The 15,588-nt window shown below is 41.7% G+C and overlaps 1 protein-coding gene across 15 annotated transcripts in view; it reads right to left on the bottom strand.

Annotated features, from left to right (window-relative positions):
- Nucleotides 1–1,614: 1,614 nt before the first annotated feature.
- Nucleotides 1,615–15,588, bottom strand: part of C4BPA (complement component 4 binding protein alpha) — a 63,911-nt gene continuing 49,937 nt past the window's right edge. For 11 of the 15 annotated variants that reach the window (XM_069545339.1, XM_069545331.1, XM_069545329.1 and 8 more), the window contains 3 exons: nt 3,987–4,160; nt 2,547–2,722; nt 1,615–2,014 (listed from right to left, as the gene is read on the bottom strand). In XM_069545339.1, the coding sequence (XP_069401440.1) occupies nt 1,847–2,014; nt 2,547–2,722; nt 3,987–4,160 (518 nt within the window). In that variant the 3' untranslated portion in view covers nt 1,615–1,846. Of the gene's footprint in view, nt 2,015–2,546; nt 3,366–3,986; nt 4,161–15,588 lie in introns of all 15 variants that reach the window. The other 4 variants (XR_011247640.1, XR_011247639.1, XR_011247638.1 and 1 more) reach the window with 1 other exon arrangement.

The following is a 15,588-nucleotide window of genomic DNA, read 5'->3' as shown; positions in this document are numbered from 1 at the left end:
CCAAACCAAAGAGGAGGAATCAATATCTGTTATAGCAAATGTATGAATTGTAACTGTTTTGTACACAGTGTATGTGGGGCTCCCCAGGTGGCCCAGTGGTAAAAGGATTCACCAGCCAATGCAGGAGACACAAGAGACACAGGTTGGATCCCTGGGTCAGGAAGATCACCAGGAGAAGGAAATGGCGACCCACTCCAATACTCTTACCTGGGGAATCCCATGGACAGAGGAGCCTAGCAGGCTACAGTCCATAGGACCATAGAATTGGACACAACTGAAATGGCTGAGCATAAGCACAAGAGATTTGATTAGGGGAAAAATGGATAGACTGGAACAGCACTTCAACAGAGAAAAAGCAACTAGAGAAGACGTGACTTGTGCTCTGCCCACATACCTGCTCTGGAGATTACCACGAGCAGCCCCCACGGAACCATCGGCTACACATGTCTCTCTGCCTTGATGTCTCATTGCTGCCCCCACTGGCCCACAGTGCAGGTCAGATGTGACTGAGTGTCAGTCCTACCAGAGCAAGTCTTTACCAATGAAAGGAGAGAAGTGGCGATAAATACCCTGGGTCCTCCTCCTTGGAAAGACAACTTAGTTTTGTGTTCCACATGCTCCCAGAAAGCCATCAGTGTGACTGAGCCTCTGCTTACAATAGCAATGGCCTCTTGAGGCAATCCTACCTTTCCCACTTCTTCCACTCAATCACAGCACTTTCTGGGGCACCTCCCAAGGAAAGTAGTTCCTCACTTGTCTCAGGAGAAACCAAAACAATACAACCAAAAGAAATTCTGAGTAAAAGGATCAGATAAATGGCTTTTAAGACCATGAATAGATACCTTCTGTGTTAAGTAGGTAACTATAGCGAATTCAAACTTATTGAAGGCTTAGTGAAAGCCTGTTATATAACATTGTCTCATTGGAGTATGTTGAGAGGAGTTAAAGAAGCCCCTGTTCCCACATAGAGTTCCATGTACAAAACAGATGGAATAACCAAAAAAACCAAGGTATGAGTAAGAGAGAGATTTCAGAGGATGCAAGAGTTGGAGGAAGTGGTTAGTGCAAAGGATAAAAGTCTCCAAACACCCTAAAAGTGAGACATAAAAGTGATTGATATGAGGTTTCTCTTCAGATAGGAAACAATTGCTCAAGTCATTTTTCTTTCTATTGAGGAAAATATCAAGGATTAAACCAGATCAAGGACTTAGGAGCACAAAGGTGGCTGCCGGGTTGGCTTCCACTCGTCAAACTTTCAGAGCTTGTTGCTCAGGATGGAATCAGGAGACCGACACAGACAAGAATCCCCTTCTCGTAAGGCAATGCTCGTGCATTAATGGGGCAGGGGCCAAGTGCATGGCACTTAGAAAAGGGCATGACTGCTAAAAATGGGCAACAGTGAACAAGGCGTTGGGGGTGTGTTGATGTTTAATCTAAATACTGAGCTCCTGAGTGACCTATATGCAGAACTGTTGAGTAAAGGCAATGCAGAAAAATGTATTGGTGTAAACCCAAGTCCCTATGTCCAGGGTCTCTACAAATGTATCAACTTTATGCATGGGTTTATTCTCAGAGCTCATTTCACAGAGACCTGATGACCATGAAGACAAAATATTGTTGGATATGTTAATTTTTAATGGGAAAAAAATATGTACAATGTAGACAGAAAAGCAAAAACAATGAGTCAGAAAATGATCAACAATTCTACAATCTCAAATAACTAAATGTTAACAAATTATTCTTTCTAGATAACTATTACCACAGTCAATGGCATAAAGAGATGGTAAAGGTGATTAACTGATCTATTTTGGATTAAAGGCACAGGTACATTTTTCTCCCTCTCTCTTTAAAGAAATTCTTCCTCAGAGGATTTCTTTAGTTTTTCTGTATGAAGGAGTTCAATCTCCAGGGACAGCTTGTACACTTCCAGGGCCAATTTCACCTCCTCTGGCCGTGGGAGGCACTGCAAGAGTTTCCTGCCTGTGACTACTTGCTCACAGCCTTCAGGATACTCCTAAAAAAGAAACACATGATGAGTATGCTTGAAAGACTTCTCTCCTGATTGTTAGGGGGCACAGTTCATGTAGAAACAGGCAGGGTTACAGATTCAGGACCAAGACACACCCCAGGACTCCTGGGGGAGCAGGAAAACCAGAAACACCTTGTTTCCCACCATCATCTTCCTGAGAGGAATACAACTCTGCTCTGAGGCAGCCTCCCAGAAAGCTTCTGTGGGAACAGACACTACTTCTGACCATCCAGAAATGGGACAAGAGTATATCAAATCCTCTAGAAAAGTTGCCAGTCAGTAGCACCAGGTCTGCCAGTACTACCAGGTCTGAGACCCTCCACTTCAAAGGGGCTCAGTTTTCCCTGATCACAAGTGAGAGCACAAAAACTTTGCATCTCCTATCTGACCAGAAGGCTCCAAAGCAAAGATGAGGGTTCCTTTGAATGAATGAATCGACAAGTCAGGTATCACCTTTGCTGGCAGGACAGTGCTTTGGGGTTTAATAAAAAAAATTACCTCAAATTGTGTGACTTACCCACTCACACTTGGGTGCCTCCGGGTACCAGGTTCTGTCCTCTGAGCAAGTGATATTTTCGGAACCAACCAAACTATAGCCAGACTCGCACTGGATAGTAATTCTTTCAGGTTCAACATATCTAACCTTCTCCACAGATAACCTTCCATATTCTATCTCTGGTTTCACACACCATGCTGCAATGGAAACATAATTTGAAGCAATCCACAGATCTGAGAAGAAACATGCCAGCCTAGGGTACTAAGAATGAACTGTATTTAAGTGTTGCTAATTGTTTTACCTTTTTTTTAATCTTGAGAAGAAAAATAATATTCATTAGCATATTTATTGAGCATTGGAATAGCACTTTATCAGACTTTGGGGTAGATCTTTATGTGAACATCTTATTTAAGTCTCACTGTTTTATCTAAGAGAACGTGAGATACAGAGAGGTTAAGTGACTGGCTTAAGGATATATAACAATTTCAAATAGCCTGACAGAATATAAAAAGGGCTGCTACTGCTAAGTCGCTTCAGTCATGTCCGACTCTGTGCGACCCCATAGATGGCAGCCCACCAGGCTCCCCCGCCCCTGGGATTCTCCAGGCAAGAACACTGGAGTGGGTTGCCATTTCCTTCTCCAATGCAGGAAAGTGAAAGTGAAGTCGTTCAGTTGTGCCCGACTCTTAGAGACCCCATGGACTGCAGCCTACCAGGCTCCTCCGTCCATGGGATTTTCCAGGCAAGAGTACTGGAGTGGGTTGCCATTGCCTTCTCCGATAAAAAGGGCATGTGACCGCAAATCAACTATCAGATCAGCTGTCTCTTGTATCTTGACTCCTGTAAGACAATAGTTGAAAATTTTTCCCTCTTGCTTATTATCCTCCTGTGAGCAAAGGAAACGATGGTGGCAAATCATCCCTGAAGCTGTTGATGGTGAAATGACAGTAAACCTGTGTGCGTGCAATAGTCAGACCTCATTTTGACCTCTTGTCCCCATAACAGCTGGAAAATTAGGAGTCCCTCACCACACAGCTACATGGTGAGCAGCTGGTGCCCTGCACTGGCGCTGATGGATATACTTGTGATTTCACAATGCTTGGCATTAGCCCACTAGGGCTTACATTCTAGACCAACTTTTCATGAAAGTTTTGCTGCAGGCCACAGCTACACTCAGATAGAATGTACCATCTGTAGACTATTTCCGGAATTATATAAGAAACTGGGAAATGGAGATGCCTCACAAACTGAATTTTGTACCTGGGAGAAAGAAGGGGAGACTAATGTTCTGTGTGCCTTCTGTGCTTTTTTGCTTTGGATACCATCAGACCATAGTAATTGTTTTCAATAAATCAAATCAAATGTTTTTTTGCTGCCTCTCACAGGGAAGAAGCTGTGCTCTCAATCCTTTGATGATAGCCCTACCCCTGCCACCTAAAATGAAGAGGGAGCCAGAGTTACCTTTACACTGAGGGACTGCAGGTGACCAGCCTGAAGAAGTGCAGGAGAGTCTTTTTGCTCCATCCAGGATGTACCCTTCATCGCATTCATATTCAACTTCCTCATGTTGATACCACGAGCCTTTAGAGACTATTTTATGTCGTCCATGTGCAATGACAGGAGGGGATTCACAATCTTGAGGTGAGACATAAAAGTGAAAGAAGGTCAGCATGTAGAATGCATATAATAACACTTCCTAGAATCTGTCTGGTTCAAAGGAGGCTTCCGTCTGTCCTTCTGTCTTCTCTACCCATTCAGTCACTTAGCCAAACACAGAACTCGAGCTGCCTTCATAAAGGCCTGAGGCTGGGGAACCATAGAAAGGTTACAATGGACTGACAAGCACTTAGGATTTGCTTCATTTTTTTGAAAATTCACTAAACTCGACACTATTTAGGAGCTATTTTGGCAGGAAGACGGAATTCAGTCAAAGTCACACTGTACTGGTGTCACACTCCACTGCTTTTGTGCTAAATGCAGAGATGTATATCTGGGAGAAACTAACGATGCAAGATAAATCTGCAAGCTCTGACTCATTTCTCCCAACAAGACCAGTCCATCTATCCTCCCAAGAGTATACTCACTGTCCTCTAAAACAGGTCAGAAAGAGCTTATAGAAAGAATAAAAACGATGGCTTGCATGCTGGAACAAGAGACGTGACACGGTGCTGAGCACCTGTGTGAAAGGGAACACTGTCAGGACCCAGAAACACTGCATGAGAAGTTTAAATAAAACAGGTCATTGGAAATGCCTTCCCCGGTGGTTCAGACCGTAAAGAATCTGCCTGCAGTGAGGGAGACCTGGGTTTGATCCCTGGGTTGGGAAAATCCCCTGGGGAAGGGAATGGCAACCCACCCCAGTATTCTTGCGGATAAAGAAGCCTGGTGGGCTTCCTGGTGGGGTCTCAGAGAGTCAGTCACGACTGAGCAACTAATACCTGACACTTTTGGAAATGTCAGTAAAGTATTAAACTGATGGACGATAGTATCTACAGTACTAGCCTAAGATGCCTCCTTGAGGCATGGAAAATGTGATGCCAACAATGAGGTTCAAATGCTGGAGCTGCTGTGGCAAGTGGTAGAGAGAGTGATTAAGTGATTCAGAAGAGTGAGTAAGCTGGAGGAGATGTGCCACACACATGCAGGAAACTCCACCGAGTGACTGTGTTGTCTGGGAAGACCTGGAGGATACATTTACCAAGGACAGAAGGAATATCATGAGAGGAGCACTGTATCAGAGACCAGAGCTGATGATGGGAAGACTGTTAAAGACCAAGTTTCACTCTTAGCAGTCACAGTCTGAGAGGTGCTCATAGGCTTTAGAAGCTAAATAAATGCAATCATCATAAGGAGTGGCAAGTTGGAGATAGAACCAGACTGAGATTAGGAAGATGGTTAATAGAACATGACATTCCTAAGGGTGAAAACAGATGAGCAGCCAACTAGATACTACTCAGTCTGTACCATGGAAAGAAATAAAGGATGGATGATCAGGAGGCTGATGGCCTTTGGTCCATTAAAAAGTTATAATATGTTGCTTAGTTTCTGGGCCTCTGCTATTAATAATCTCAGGTCTGGAGATCACTAACTGAAGAAAAATGTTTCCAAGACTAAGGAGACTACAACAACTTGAGACATATGCACAGTAATGAGTTTCCCAGTCTTCCAAGAGGACCTGTGTCCATTTACATAAGCAACTACACACAGATGAGAAGTGCACAATAATCCAAGTATTATTGGGCATAGAGTTTGAGTTGACATAGATACCTGGAACCATCAAGGTTCCCTTATTAACCACTTGGTGGGCATTTCCATTATTTTTGAAAGTGTGGGCCAGATAGACAAAATTGGTCATTGGCATAATCCTCATATTGGTCCTTGGCCTATGGGGTAACACTGTCCTATCCAAGAAAACCAAGTAGGAGTCATTGATATGACCTATACCCTCCCCTTAGAGACAAAGAAGATAAGTTCTTTTAAATATAATTTACCAATGTGTAGAGGAAATGGAGAAATATGTGACACTCTTAAAGAATTAAAGATGCAAAAGTGGTCATCATATCCCCCTGTACTTCATAAGTCTGCCTACTACAAAAAATTAGGATTCTGGAGAATTACAGTAGACTACTAACAACACAACAACATTGCAGCCGCTGTACCACATGTGGTATCTTTGCTAGAGCAGATTAACCTGTCTTCTGGTAGGTGAGGCCACTGATTCAGCACAGGCCTTCTTTTCCATCCCTGTCAAAAAAGAGCATCACAAGCAGTTTGCATACATATGGAAAGGTCAAGAACATCCATCTGCATTTTTAGTCCTTGGCTGTGATAACACTTCCGTCCCTGTCATAATAGAGTCTGAAGATATTATGACCGTGCAGACATCCATAGAACAGCACTTTGATAGAGAACATCAAGGGCATCATGTTAATTCTACTGAATAAGCAAGACTAGATGGCATGGTGATGTTCCAGAGTAAGGAAGGTAGGGAAGGAAGGAAAGATGTAAACTCTGAAAGGCAGGTTCAAACAGATTTGAGCAGGTTTTATAATATAGTAGGTGAAGGCACATGGACCAGAAAGAAAGGAAGAAAAAAGAATAAATACCAAGAAACAAAAGGTAATAATTGAAATGTCTAGCTTATCTATTTGGATAAGGCAATGGCACCCCACTCCAGTACTCTTGCCTGGAAAATCCCATGGACAGAGGACCCTGGTAGGCTGCAGTCCATGGGGTCGCTACTAGTAGGACACAACTGAGCGACTTCACTTTCACTTTTCACTTTGATGCATTGGAGAAGGAAATGACAACCCACTCCAGTGTTCTTGCCTGGAGAATCCCAGGGACAGGGGAGCCTGGTGGGCTACCATCTATGGGGTCGCACAGAGTCGGACACGACTGAAGCGACTTAGCAGCTAGCAGCAGCAGCTTATCTATTAGATGTGGCCCTTTTTCATTGATTCAGAAAAAGGAGGGAAACCAGCAAAGTCAAAGAATGGGAACAAATAATGGGGAATAAAGAGAAAGTTGGACTAACGAGCAGTATTTTTTAACAAACTTATCCACTTAAAAAACATTCAGTATATACAAGCGTTTAACCTAATGTGTTTTTTGTTGGTGTGTGTGTGTTTTGTTTCATTTTTCCAACTGAATGATGCTGCAGGAAACGATTTTCACTGCAAGTTCATTTCCTGTGTTCAAATTGTACAAACGAAGCTAGGTAAAAAAATGCAACACATAAAAACATCAGATCAGACAAATCACTACCGTTACACATTTCTTAAATTCTAAACTTACACTGTAAAAGCAAATTATGAAAAAGGAATGCATGGTAGGGAATGAACAATGGTATAGTTCCTCTTTCTTGATGGAAGTCACAACAGTTACTAATATTGATCCCTTTGTGAAGTTCATTGTTCTAATTTCCATTATCCAAGGAGGAAATCTGTTCTTGAGGATATCCAAAACCCTATTATGCTATGATATTAGAAGCACCCTTGATATTGGGACAAAAGCCAAGCTTGTTCTCTGATCAAATGATTGATCCATAAGCAGCACAATAATAGGGTCATTCCACTAGTACCAGGCGCCCTGGGAGGGTGCCCAAATGTTTCAACCAGGGGCTCCTGAGATCAGCATACTCACAACTGAGCAGTGTATGGGAACTTCTAGGTTAAAAAGTGCCAAAGTATGAGAGAAATTTCTAGTACTGGAAACTTTTCTCAGTTCACACACACTTCAGAACTAAGTAGATTTCCAAGAGGAGAAATCAAAATTAAATTTAATAACTTCATCTGCCTCTAGATCGTTCTCCTTTAGTAATGTTCCAACACTTAAACTGAAAAAAATGTAAGGAGGGGAAGAATGACACTCATCTCAAGATCTGATTTTTTATCCTTTCATTCATTTAGCAGATAGAGACTGAAAGCTACTGGGTGCTGAGCTTTGCACCCCTCCCTGTCTTTAAGAAGTCAGCAGTTGGCTTTAGTGAGAATAAGTCAGGAGCTATAGAATTTGTGCCAGCTTTATTCAACATTTTCTTTTTTAAAGTGTGGATTCAGATATGACCATAAGAATGCACAGTTATAAGCATTTTTTTCTTCTGCATGAAATTGATCAGGATCCTGTGGGACTACTGGGCACAGAAGCCCTTCTGTCCCTGCTTTCTTATAAGGAACACACCTCCAACCTCCATGACATTCCCCAAATTCCAAAGGGCAGATTCTAACAAGTATTAATTTGGCAAAGTAAGGGATGAAAAGACAAGGGAGGGGCAGCCAAGAAACAATAGAGCCTTGAGGCAGTCTTGGTCTGCCTCAAGGATACATAACAATGTCTTTAAACTATTTAAGATGTCAGCTTCCCACTGACATCTAATAGAAGCAGAAGATATTAAGAAGAGGTGGCAAGAATGCACAGAACTGTACAAAACAGATCTTCAAGACCCAGATAATCAAAATAGTGTGATCACTCACCTAGAACCAGATACCCTGGAATGTGAAGTCTAGTGGGTCTTAGGAAGCATTGCTGCCAATAAAGCTAGCAGAGGTGATGGAATTCTAGCAGATATTTAAAATCCTAAAAGATGATGTTATTAAAGTGCTGTACTCAATATGTCAGCAAATTTGGAAAACCTAGCAGTGGCCACAGGACTAGAAAAGGTCAATATCTTCCCACTTCCTAAGAAGGGCAGTACTAAAGAATGTTCAAATCATCAGACAGTTGCATTCATCTCCCATGCTAGTAAGGTTTTGCTCAAAATCCTCCAAGCTAGGCTTCAGCATTTGTAAACTGAGAACTTCTAGATTTCAAGTTGGGTTTAGAAAGGCAGAGGAACCAGAGATCAAATTGCCCTCATTTGCTGGATCATAAAGAAGGCATGGGAAATTCCAGAAAACATCTACCTCTATTTCACTGACTGCATTAAACCCTTGACCGTGTGTATCATAAAAATCTGTAGAAAACTCTTAAAGAGATGGGATACCAGACCATGTTATCTGTCTCCTGAGAAACCTGTATGCGGGTCAAGAGGCAACAGTTAGAACCCCATATGGAACAACTGACTGGTTCAGAATTGAGAAAGGAGTATGATGAGGCTGTAAATTGTCTCCGTGTTTATTAACTTATACACAGAACACATCAGGTGAAATGCTAGACTGGATGAGTTACAAGCTGGAATCAAGATTACCAGGAAAAATATCAACAACCTCAAATATGGGCATGAACCACCCTAAAGGAAAAAAGAGAAGAGGAACTAAAGAACCTCCCGATAAGGGTGAAGGAGGAGAGTGAAAAAGTCAGCTTAAAACTCAGTATTGAAAAACTAAGATCATGATACCTGGTCCCATCACCTCATGGCAAATAGAAGGGGAAAATATGGAAGCAGTGACAGATTTCCCTTCTCAGGCCCTAAAATCACTGTGGATGGGGACTGCAGCCATGACATCAGAAGATGATTGCTTCTTGGCAGGAAATCTATGACAAACCCAGACAGTGTGTTAAAAAGCAAAGATATACACAATGGAGTATTACTCAGCCATTAAAAAGAATACATTTGAATCTGTTCTAATGAGGTGGATGAAACTGGAGCCGATTATACAGAGTGAAGTAAGCCAGAAAGAAAAACACCAATATAGTATACTAACACATATATATGGAATTTAGAAAGATGGTAATGATAACCCTGTATGCGAGACCGCAAAAGAGGCACAGATGTATAGAACAGTCTTTTGGACTCCGTGGGAGAGGGAGAGGGTGGGATGATTTGGGAGAATGGCATTGAAACATGTATAATATCATATAAGAAATGAATCGCCAGTCTAGGTTCGATGCAGGATACAGGATGCTTAGGGCTGGTACACTGGGATAACCCAGAGGGATGGTATGGGGAAGGGGAGGGAGGGGGATTCAGGATTGGGAACACATGTACACTTGTGGCAGATTCGTGTTGATGTGTGGCAAAACCAATACAATATTGTAAAGTAATTAGCCTCCAATTAAAATAAATAAATTTAAATTTTTAAAAAAGCAAAGATATCACTTTGCCAACAAAGGCCCATATAGTCAAGGCTATGGTCTTTACAGTAGTCATGTATGGATGTGAGAGCTGGACAATAAAGAAGGCAGAGCACTGAAGAATTTATGCTTTTGCACTGTGGTCCTGGAGAAGACTCTAGAGAGTCCTTTGGACAGCAAGGAGATCAAATCAGTCAATCTTAAATGAAATCAACCCTGAATACTCTGTAAAGACTGAAGCTGAAACTCCAACACTCTGGACATTTGATGCACAGAGCTGCCCCATTGGAAAAGAAGACTAAAGGCAGAAGGAGAAGAGGGCAACAGATGATTCAATGGCATCACCGATTCAACAGATACAAACTTGGCCAAACTCCAGGAGATGCCAAAGGACAGGGAAGAAGTCTGGCATGCTGTAGTCCATGGGGTCGGGAAGAATTGGACATGACTTGATTACTGAACAACAAGGACAAGATGATAGCATTCCTCTTACCAGAGAAAGACCACCAGGCGCTACATTAAAGGAACCAGAGAAGTTCATCAAGCTAGGTGTGGGAGGATAGTTAGGAGGTTTGGGATGGACATGTATACGCTGCTATACTCAAATGGATAACCTATAAGGACTGACTTTATAGCACATGGAAATCTGCTCAATATTATATGGCAGCCTGGATGGGAATGGAGTTTGGGGGAGAATGCAAACATGTATATGTATGGCTGAGTTCCTTTGCTTTTCATCTGAAATTATCACAACGTTGTTAATTGGCCAAACCCACAAATAAAATAAAAAGTTAGTAAAAAAGATCACCTGAGATCAGATGAGGGAGTACAGGCCCTGAATTCACCATAATCTTATCAGCAAGCACAACCTTGAACCATTGCTATAAAACCCCTCCTCAAATCCTTTCAGGTTGGGAGACACAATTTTGAGAGGCATGAACCTGCTGTGTCCCCCTTTACCTGGCAAAGCAATGAATTTCCTTCTTTTTTACTTCACCCAACACTCTGTCTCCAAGATCCAATTTGGCAACAGCTCACAGAGCCTGAGCTTTTGGCATCATTCAGAGTTTTGAATCCTTTATCTGGAGTGGTGGAGATATGAAATACAAATAGCAAAAAAAAGGAAAACTGTCCTATTTTTACCACATAATGGTTTCATGAAGCCTAAAAGTGGTCTATAGAAAGCCACTTCTAGTCTTTTTGCATTACCAATTAATAAAACTTCCACAAAAATGTAATCAATAACAAACCATATAATAACTTGTGTTTTTAACATGAAACTATGACTTTATTATTTGAGAATTCTATTTTGTGAAAGTCTGTACAGAATAACAAAATGGGGAAAAGTATAAGAAAACAGACAATTTTTCTGCTTGAATTCACAAATGGCTGATGCACAGTGGGTTGAAATAGAAACAGCAAAGTTTTACAGAAACTAAAGAGAGTTAGATTGAAATCACAGAGTTCTTCCACAATCCATTCATCAGTGTTCAAACCTCTGAGCTGAATAAACTGCTGGGCTAACTGGGTATGGCATTTTTATTGATTATTAAGCTATCAGTAAAAGCTAATAGCACTCATACTTCTTAAAATTCTTAAATGAGATCTTTCATTCTCTACGGTTCTCTCTGCTCTAGGTATCATGATGTCATCTCTGAGGTTGTGTCTGAAGATAAAAAGATGACAAATGGTCACAGATAGAACACAAGCCACAGTGGAATTCTAAAAAGATGTATATTATACAAAGTAAGGCAGAGGCTCTCTGCCTCTTGCAGGCATCAGAAATATCTCTGCACCTTTCTAAGCATTCACAGGCTTGCGCTCCTCTCCCTACTTCTAAAGGTAATGCTCCAGTGTGCCTCCTGTGTGTCTAGCCAAAGCTTAATTGGTCTTGAGGTAAACTCCAATACCTCCCTTGTTTTTACAAAGGAAACTATAAATCTGAAGTTTGGTTTTTTGTTTTTTTTTTTTTTTTTTGGCAACATAAGCTATTGGAACCATTCCAACTTGTGTGTCAACAATCTTCTCAAAGTTGAACTAGAACAGTTGCTTCACACCCAAATTGTCATTCTGTTCCCAAGGCTAGAGGCAAATTTACTGAGGATTTTTATTTATTTTTTCCATTCCATAGAGAGGTTCAAAGAATGAAAGCTCTTTGCTCTACCTTGAATATGACCTTAGCTCAAGATAGCTATATTTGACCCTCACAACTCCACCATCTCAAAATCCCCATTGCTTGACAAAAGAAAGGATCCTGGGCTGATTTCCCCAGCCACCAGTTTCTCCAGGACTCCAGGTGAGGGCTTACCATGTCCACAAGGCCAACCAGCCCAAGGCTTTTTACCTAATTTGAAACCTTCCCTTAATAATCTCCATCATTTGGATGTTCATGGAAGTCTTATTTACAATAGCCAAGATAGAAGCAAGCAGTCAATAAACAGATGAATGGAAAAAGAAGATAGGAAGATAGATACATATATACAATATCACTATATTACAATATCACTATGATATTAATATTTATACATATATATATATTATTCAGGCATAAAAAATTGTTTTGCCATTTGAAACAACCTGGATGAACCTGGAGAGTAGTAAGCTGACTCAAATAAGGCAAACAGAGACAGACAAATACTCTGTTTTCACTATACATTAACAACAAAAGAACAGAAAGAGAAATTCAAATAACAATTCATTACCATTGCATCAAAAAGGATAAAATATATAGGAATAAACCTACCTAAGAAGACGTCCTGGAGTGTAAAGTCAAGTGGGCTTAGGAAGCATTTCTATAAACAAAGCTAGTGGAGGTGATGGAATCCCAGCAGAGCTATTTCAAATCCTAAAAGATGATGCGGTGACAGTGCTGCACTCAGTATGTCAGCAAATTTGAAAAATTCAACACTGGCCACAGGACTGGAAAAGGTCAGTTTTCATTTCAGTCCCAAAGAGGGACAATGCTAAAGAATGTTCAAGCTACCACACAATTGCACTCATCTCACACAGCAGCAAAGTAATGCTCAAAATCCTTCAAGCTAGGATTCAACAGTACATGAACTGAGAACTTCCAGATGTTCAAGCTGGATTTAGAAAAGGCAGAGGAACCAGAGATCAAATTGCCAACATCCACTGGATCATAGAAAAAGAAGGGAATTCCAAAAAAACATATACTTCTGCTTCACTCACTACACTAAAGCTTTTGACTCTGTGGATCACAAAAAAAACTGTGGAAAATTCCTAAACAGATGGGAATACCAGACCACCTTACCTGTCTCCTGAGAAACCTGTATGCAGGTCAAGAAGCAACAGCTAGAACTGGACATGGAACAACAGACTGGTTCCAAATTGGGAAAGGAGTATGTCAAGGCTCTATACTGTCACCGTGATTATTTAATTTTTATGCAGAGTGCATCATGTGAAATGCTGATCTGGATGACTCACAAGCTATAAACAAGATTGTGGGGAGATATATCAATAACCTCAGATGTACAGATGACACCACCATAATGGCAGAAAGTGAAGAGGATCTAAAGAACCTCTTGAAATTTAAAGAAGAGAGTGAAAAAGATGGCTTAAAATTCTGCATTCAAAAAATGAATATCATCGCATCTGGTCCCCTCCCTTCATGGCAAATAGATGGAGAAACAATGGAAACAGAGATTTTATTGGGGGGGGGGGGCACTCCAAAATCACTGCAGATGGTAATTGCAGCAATGAAATTAAAAGATGCTTCTTCCTTGGAAGGAAAGCTATGACCAACCTAGATAGCATATTAAAAAGCAGAAAACAGAGGACAGTACTAAGATGGTGGAGGAATAGGATGGGGAGACCACTTTCTTCCCCATAAATTCATCAAAAGAACATTTAAATGCTGAGTAAATTCCACAAAACAACTTCTGAATGCTGGCAGAGGACATCAGGCACCCAGAAAAGCAGCCCATTGTCTTCGAAAGGAGGTAGGAAAAATATAAAAGACAAAAGAGAGACAAAAAAGGTAGGGACGGAGCTCTGTCCCAGGAAGGGAGTCTTAGAAAGAGAGAAGTTTCTAAACACCACGAAACACTCTCACTGCCAAGTCTGTGGCTAGACTTGGAACCACAGAGGGCAACATAACTGGGAGGAAAAATAAATAAATAATTAAACCCCACAGATTATGTGCCCAACGGTACCTCCCCCAGAGGAGAAGCAGCACAGACACCTGAATCCAACACTAGCAAGTGGGTGCTGGGCAGGGAGGCATGGGCTGCATTTCTTAGAGTAAGGACTGGGCCGGAATGCCCTGAGGACAGTCTGAGGGAACTAACTTGGGCTACCAAACCAGACTGTGGGATAGTTACCACGTGAAAAGCCCTAACCTAAGACACAGCCAGGCCTGCTTTCAGAATGAAGGACTGAACAGAACTAGCTGGCAGTAGACCATCCCACTCCGGTGACAGGCAGCCAGAGCTGGAAGGGGGTAATTGCAGCCCCAGAGAGGCATTATCTACCAAACTGCAAGCAGGCTTCATTGATAACCAAGGCTTCTTGGGATTCTGAACAGTCAACATCTGCCTGAGAAGGTGCGCTGGTTGTACACCCAGAAAACCAAGCAGCAGGGACAGGGGAGGCGATAAGTTACAGCAACCGCGCTCACCAAACACCTCATCACCTGAGCTGCTTGGACCTGGAAAGTGCACAAAACACAGGCCCAAATGAGTCTGCGCCTCTGAGGACTACCCGAGTGCCTGAACCTGAGCAGCTTAGACCTGGGAGGTGCATGGAGCCCAGGGCCAGCCTCAGACGGTTCCCAGCAGAGCAACCTAGAGCCTGAGCAGTGTGGGCAGGGAGGGCACACGTGCCGTGAGCAGGGGCAGGCCCAGTTTGGCTGAGACACTGCAAACACATGCCAGTGTTATTTGTTTGCAGCGTCCCTCCCTCCCCACAGCGCAAATGAACAAGTGAGCCTAAAGAAGTGTCCACCACTGCCCCCTTGTGTCAGGGCGGACATCAGACACTGAAGAGACCAGCAAACAGAAGCTAAAACAGAGGGACCCGCCTTGGAAGTGACAGGTGCAATAGATTAAAACCCTGTAGTTAGTACCAACTACATAGGTAGGGGCCTAGAGATCTTGAGAAATATAAGCCAGACCAAGGAACTATCCAAAAATGAACTGACCCCACACTGCCCACAACAACACCAGAGAAAGTCCTAGATATATTTTTGCTATTTTACCATCATTCTTTTTTTTTTAATTTTTAACTCCTCTATTATTCCTTTAATTTTCATTTTTATAACCTACTATTACTTTGCAAAAAAAAAAAAGACTCTATTTTTTAAAGCAAACGTCATATATATATATTTTTATAATTTTTGTGCCTTCTTTTTGCCTTTATTTTCTTTAATATTGTATTTTTGAAAATCCAACCTCTACTCTAGATTTTTAATCTTTGATTTTTCGTATTTGTTATCAATTTTGTACCTTTAAGAACCCAATCTTCAGTACCCATTTTTACTTGGGAGTGAGATTACTGGCTTGACTGCTCTCTCCCTCTTTGGATTCTCTTT

Source organism: Ovis canadensis, chromosome 12 (assembly GCF_042477335.2).
Source record: "Ovis canadensis isolate MfBH-ARS-UI-01 breed Bighorn chromosome 12, ARS-UI_OviCan_v2, whole genome shotgun sequence".
NCBI classification, from domain to species: domain Eukaryota; kingdom Metazoa; phylum Chordata; class Mammalia; order Artiodactyla; family Bovidae; genus Ovis; species Ovis canadensis.
The sequence above is the reverse complement of the archived record's forward strand: the minus strand, read 5'-3'. Positions and strand labels throughout refer to the sequence as shown.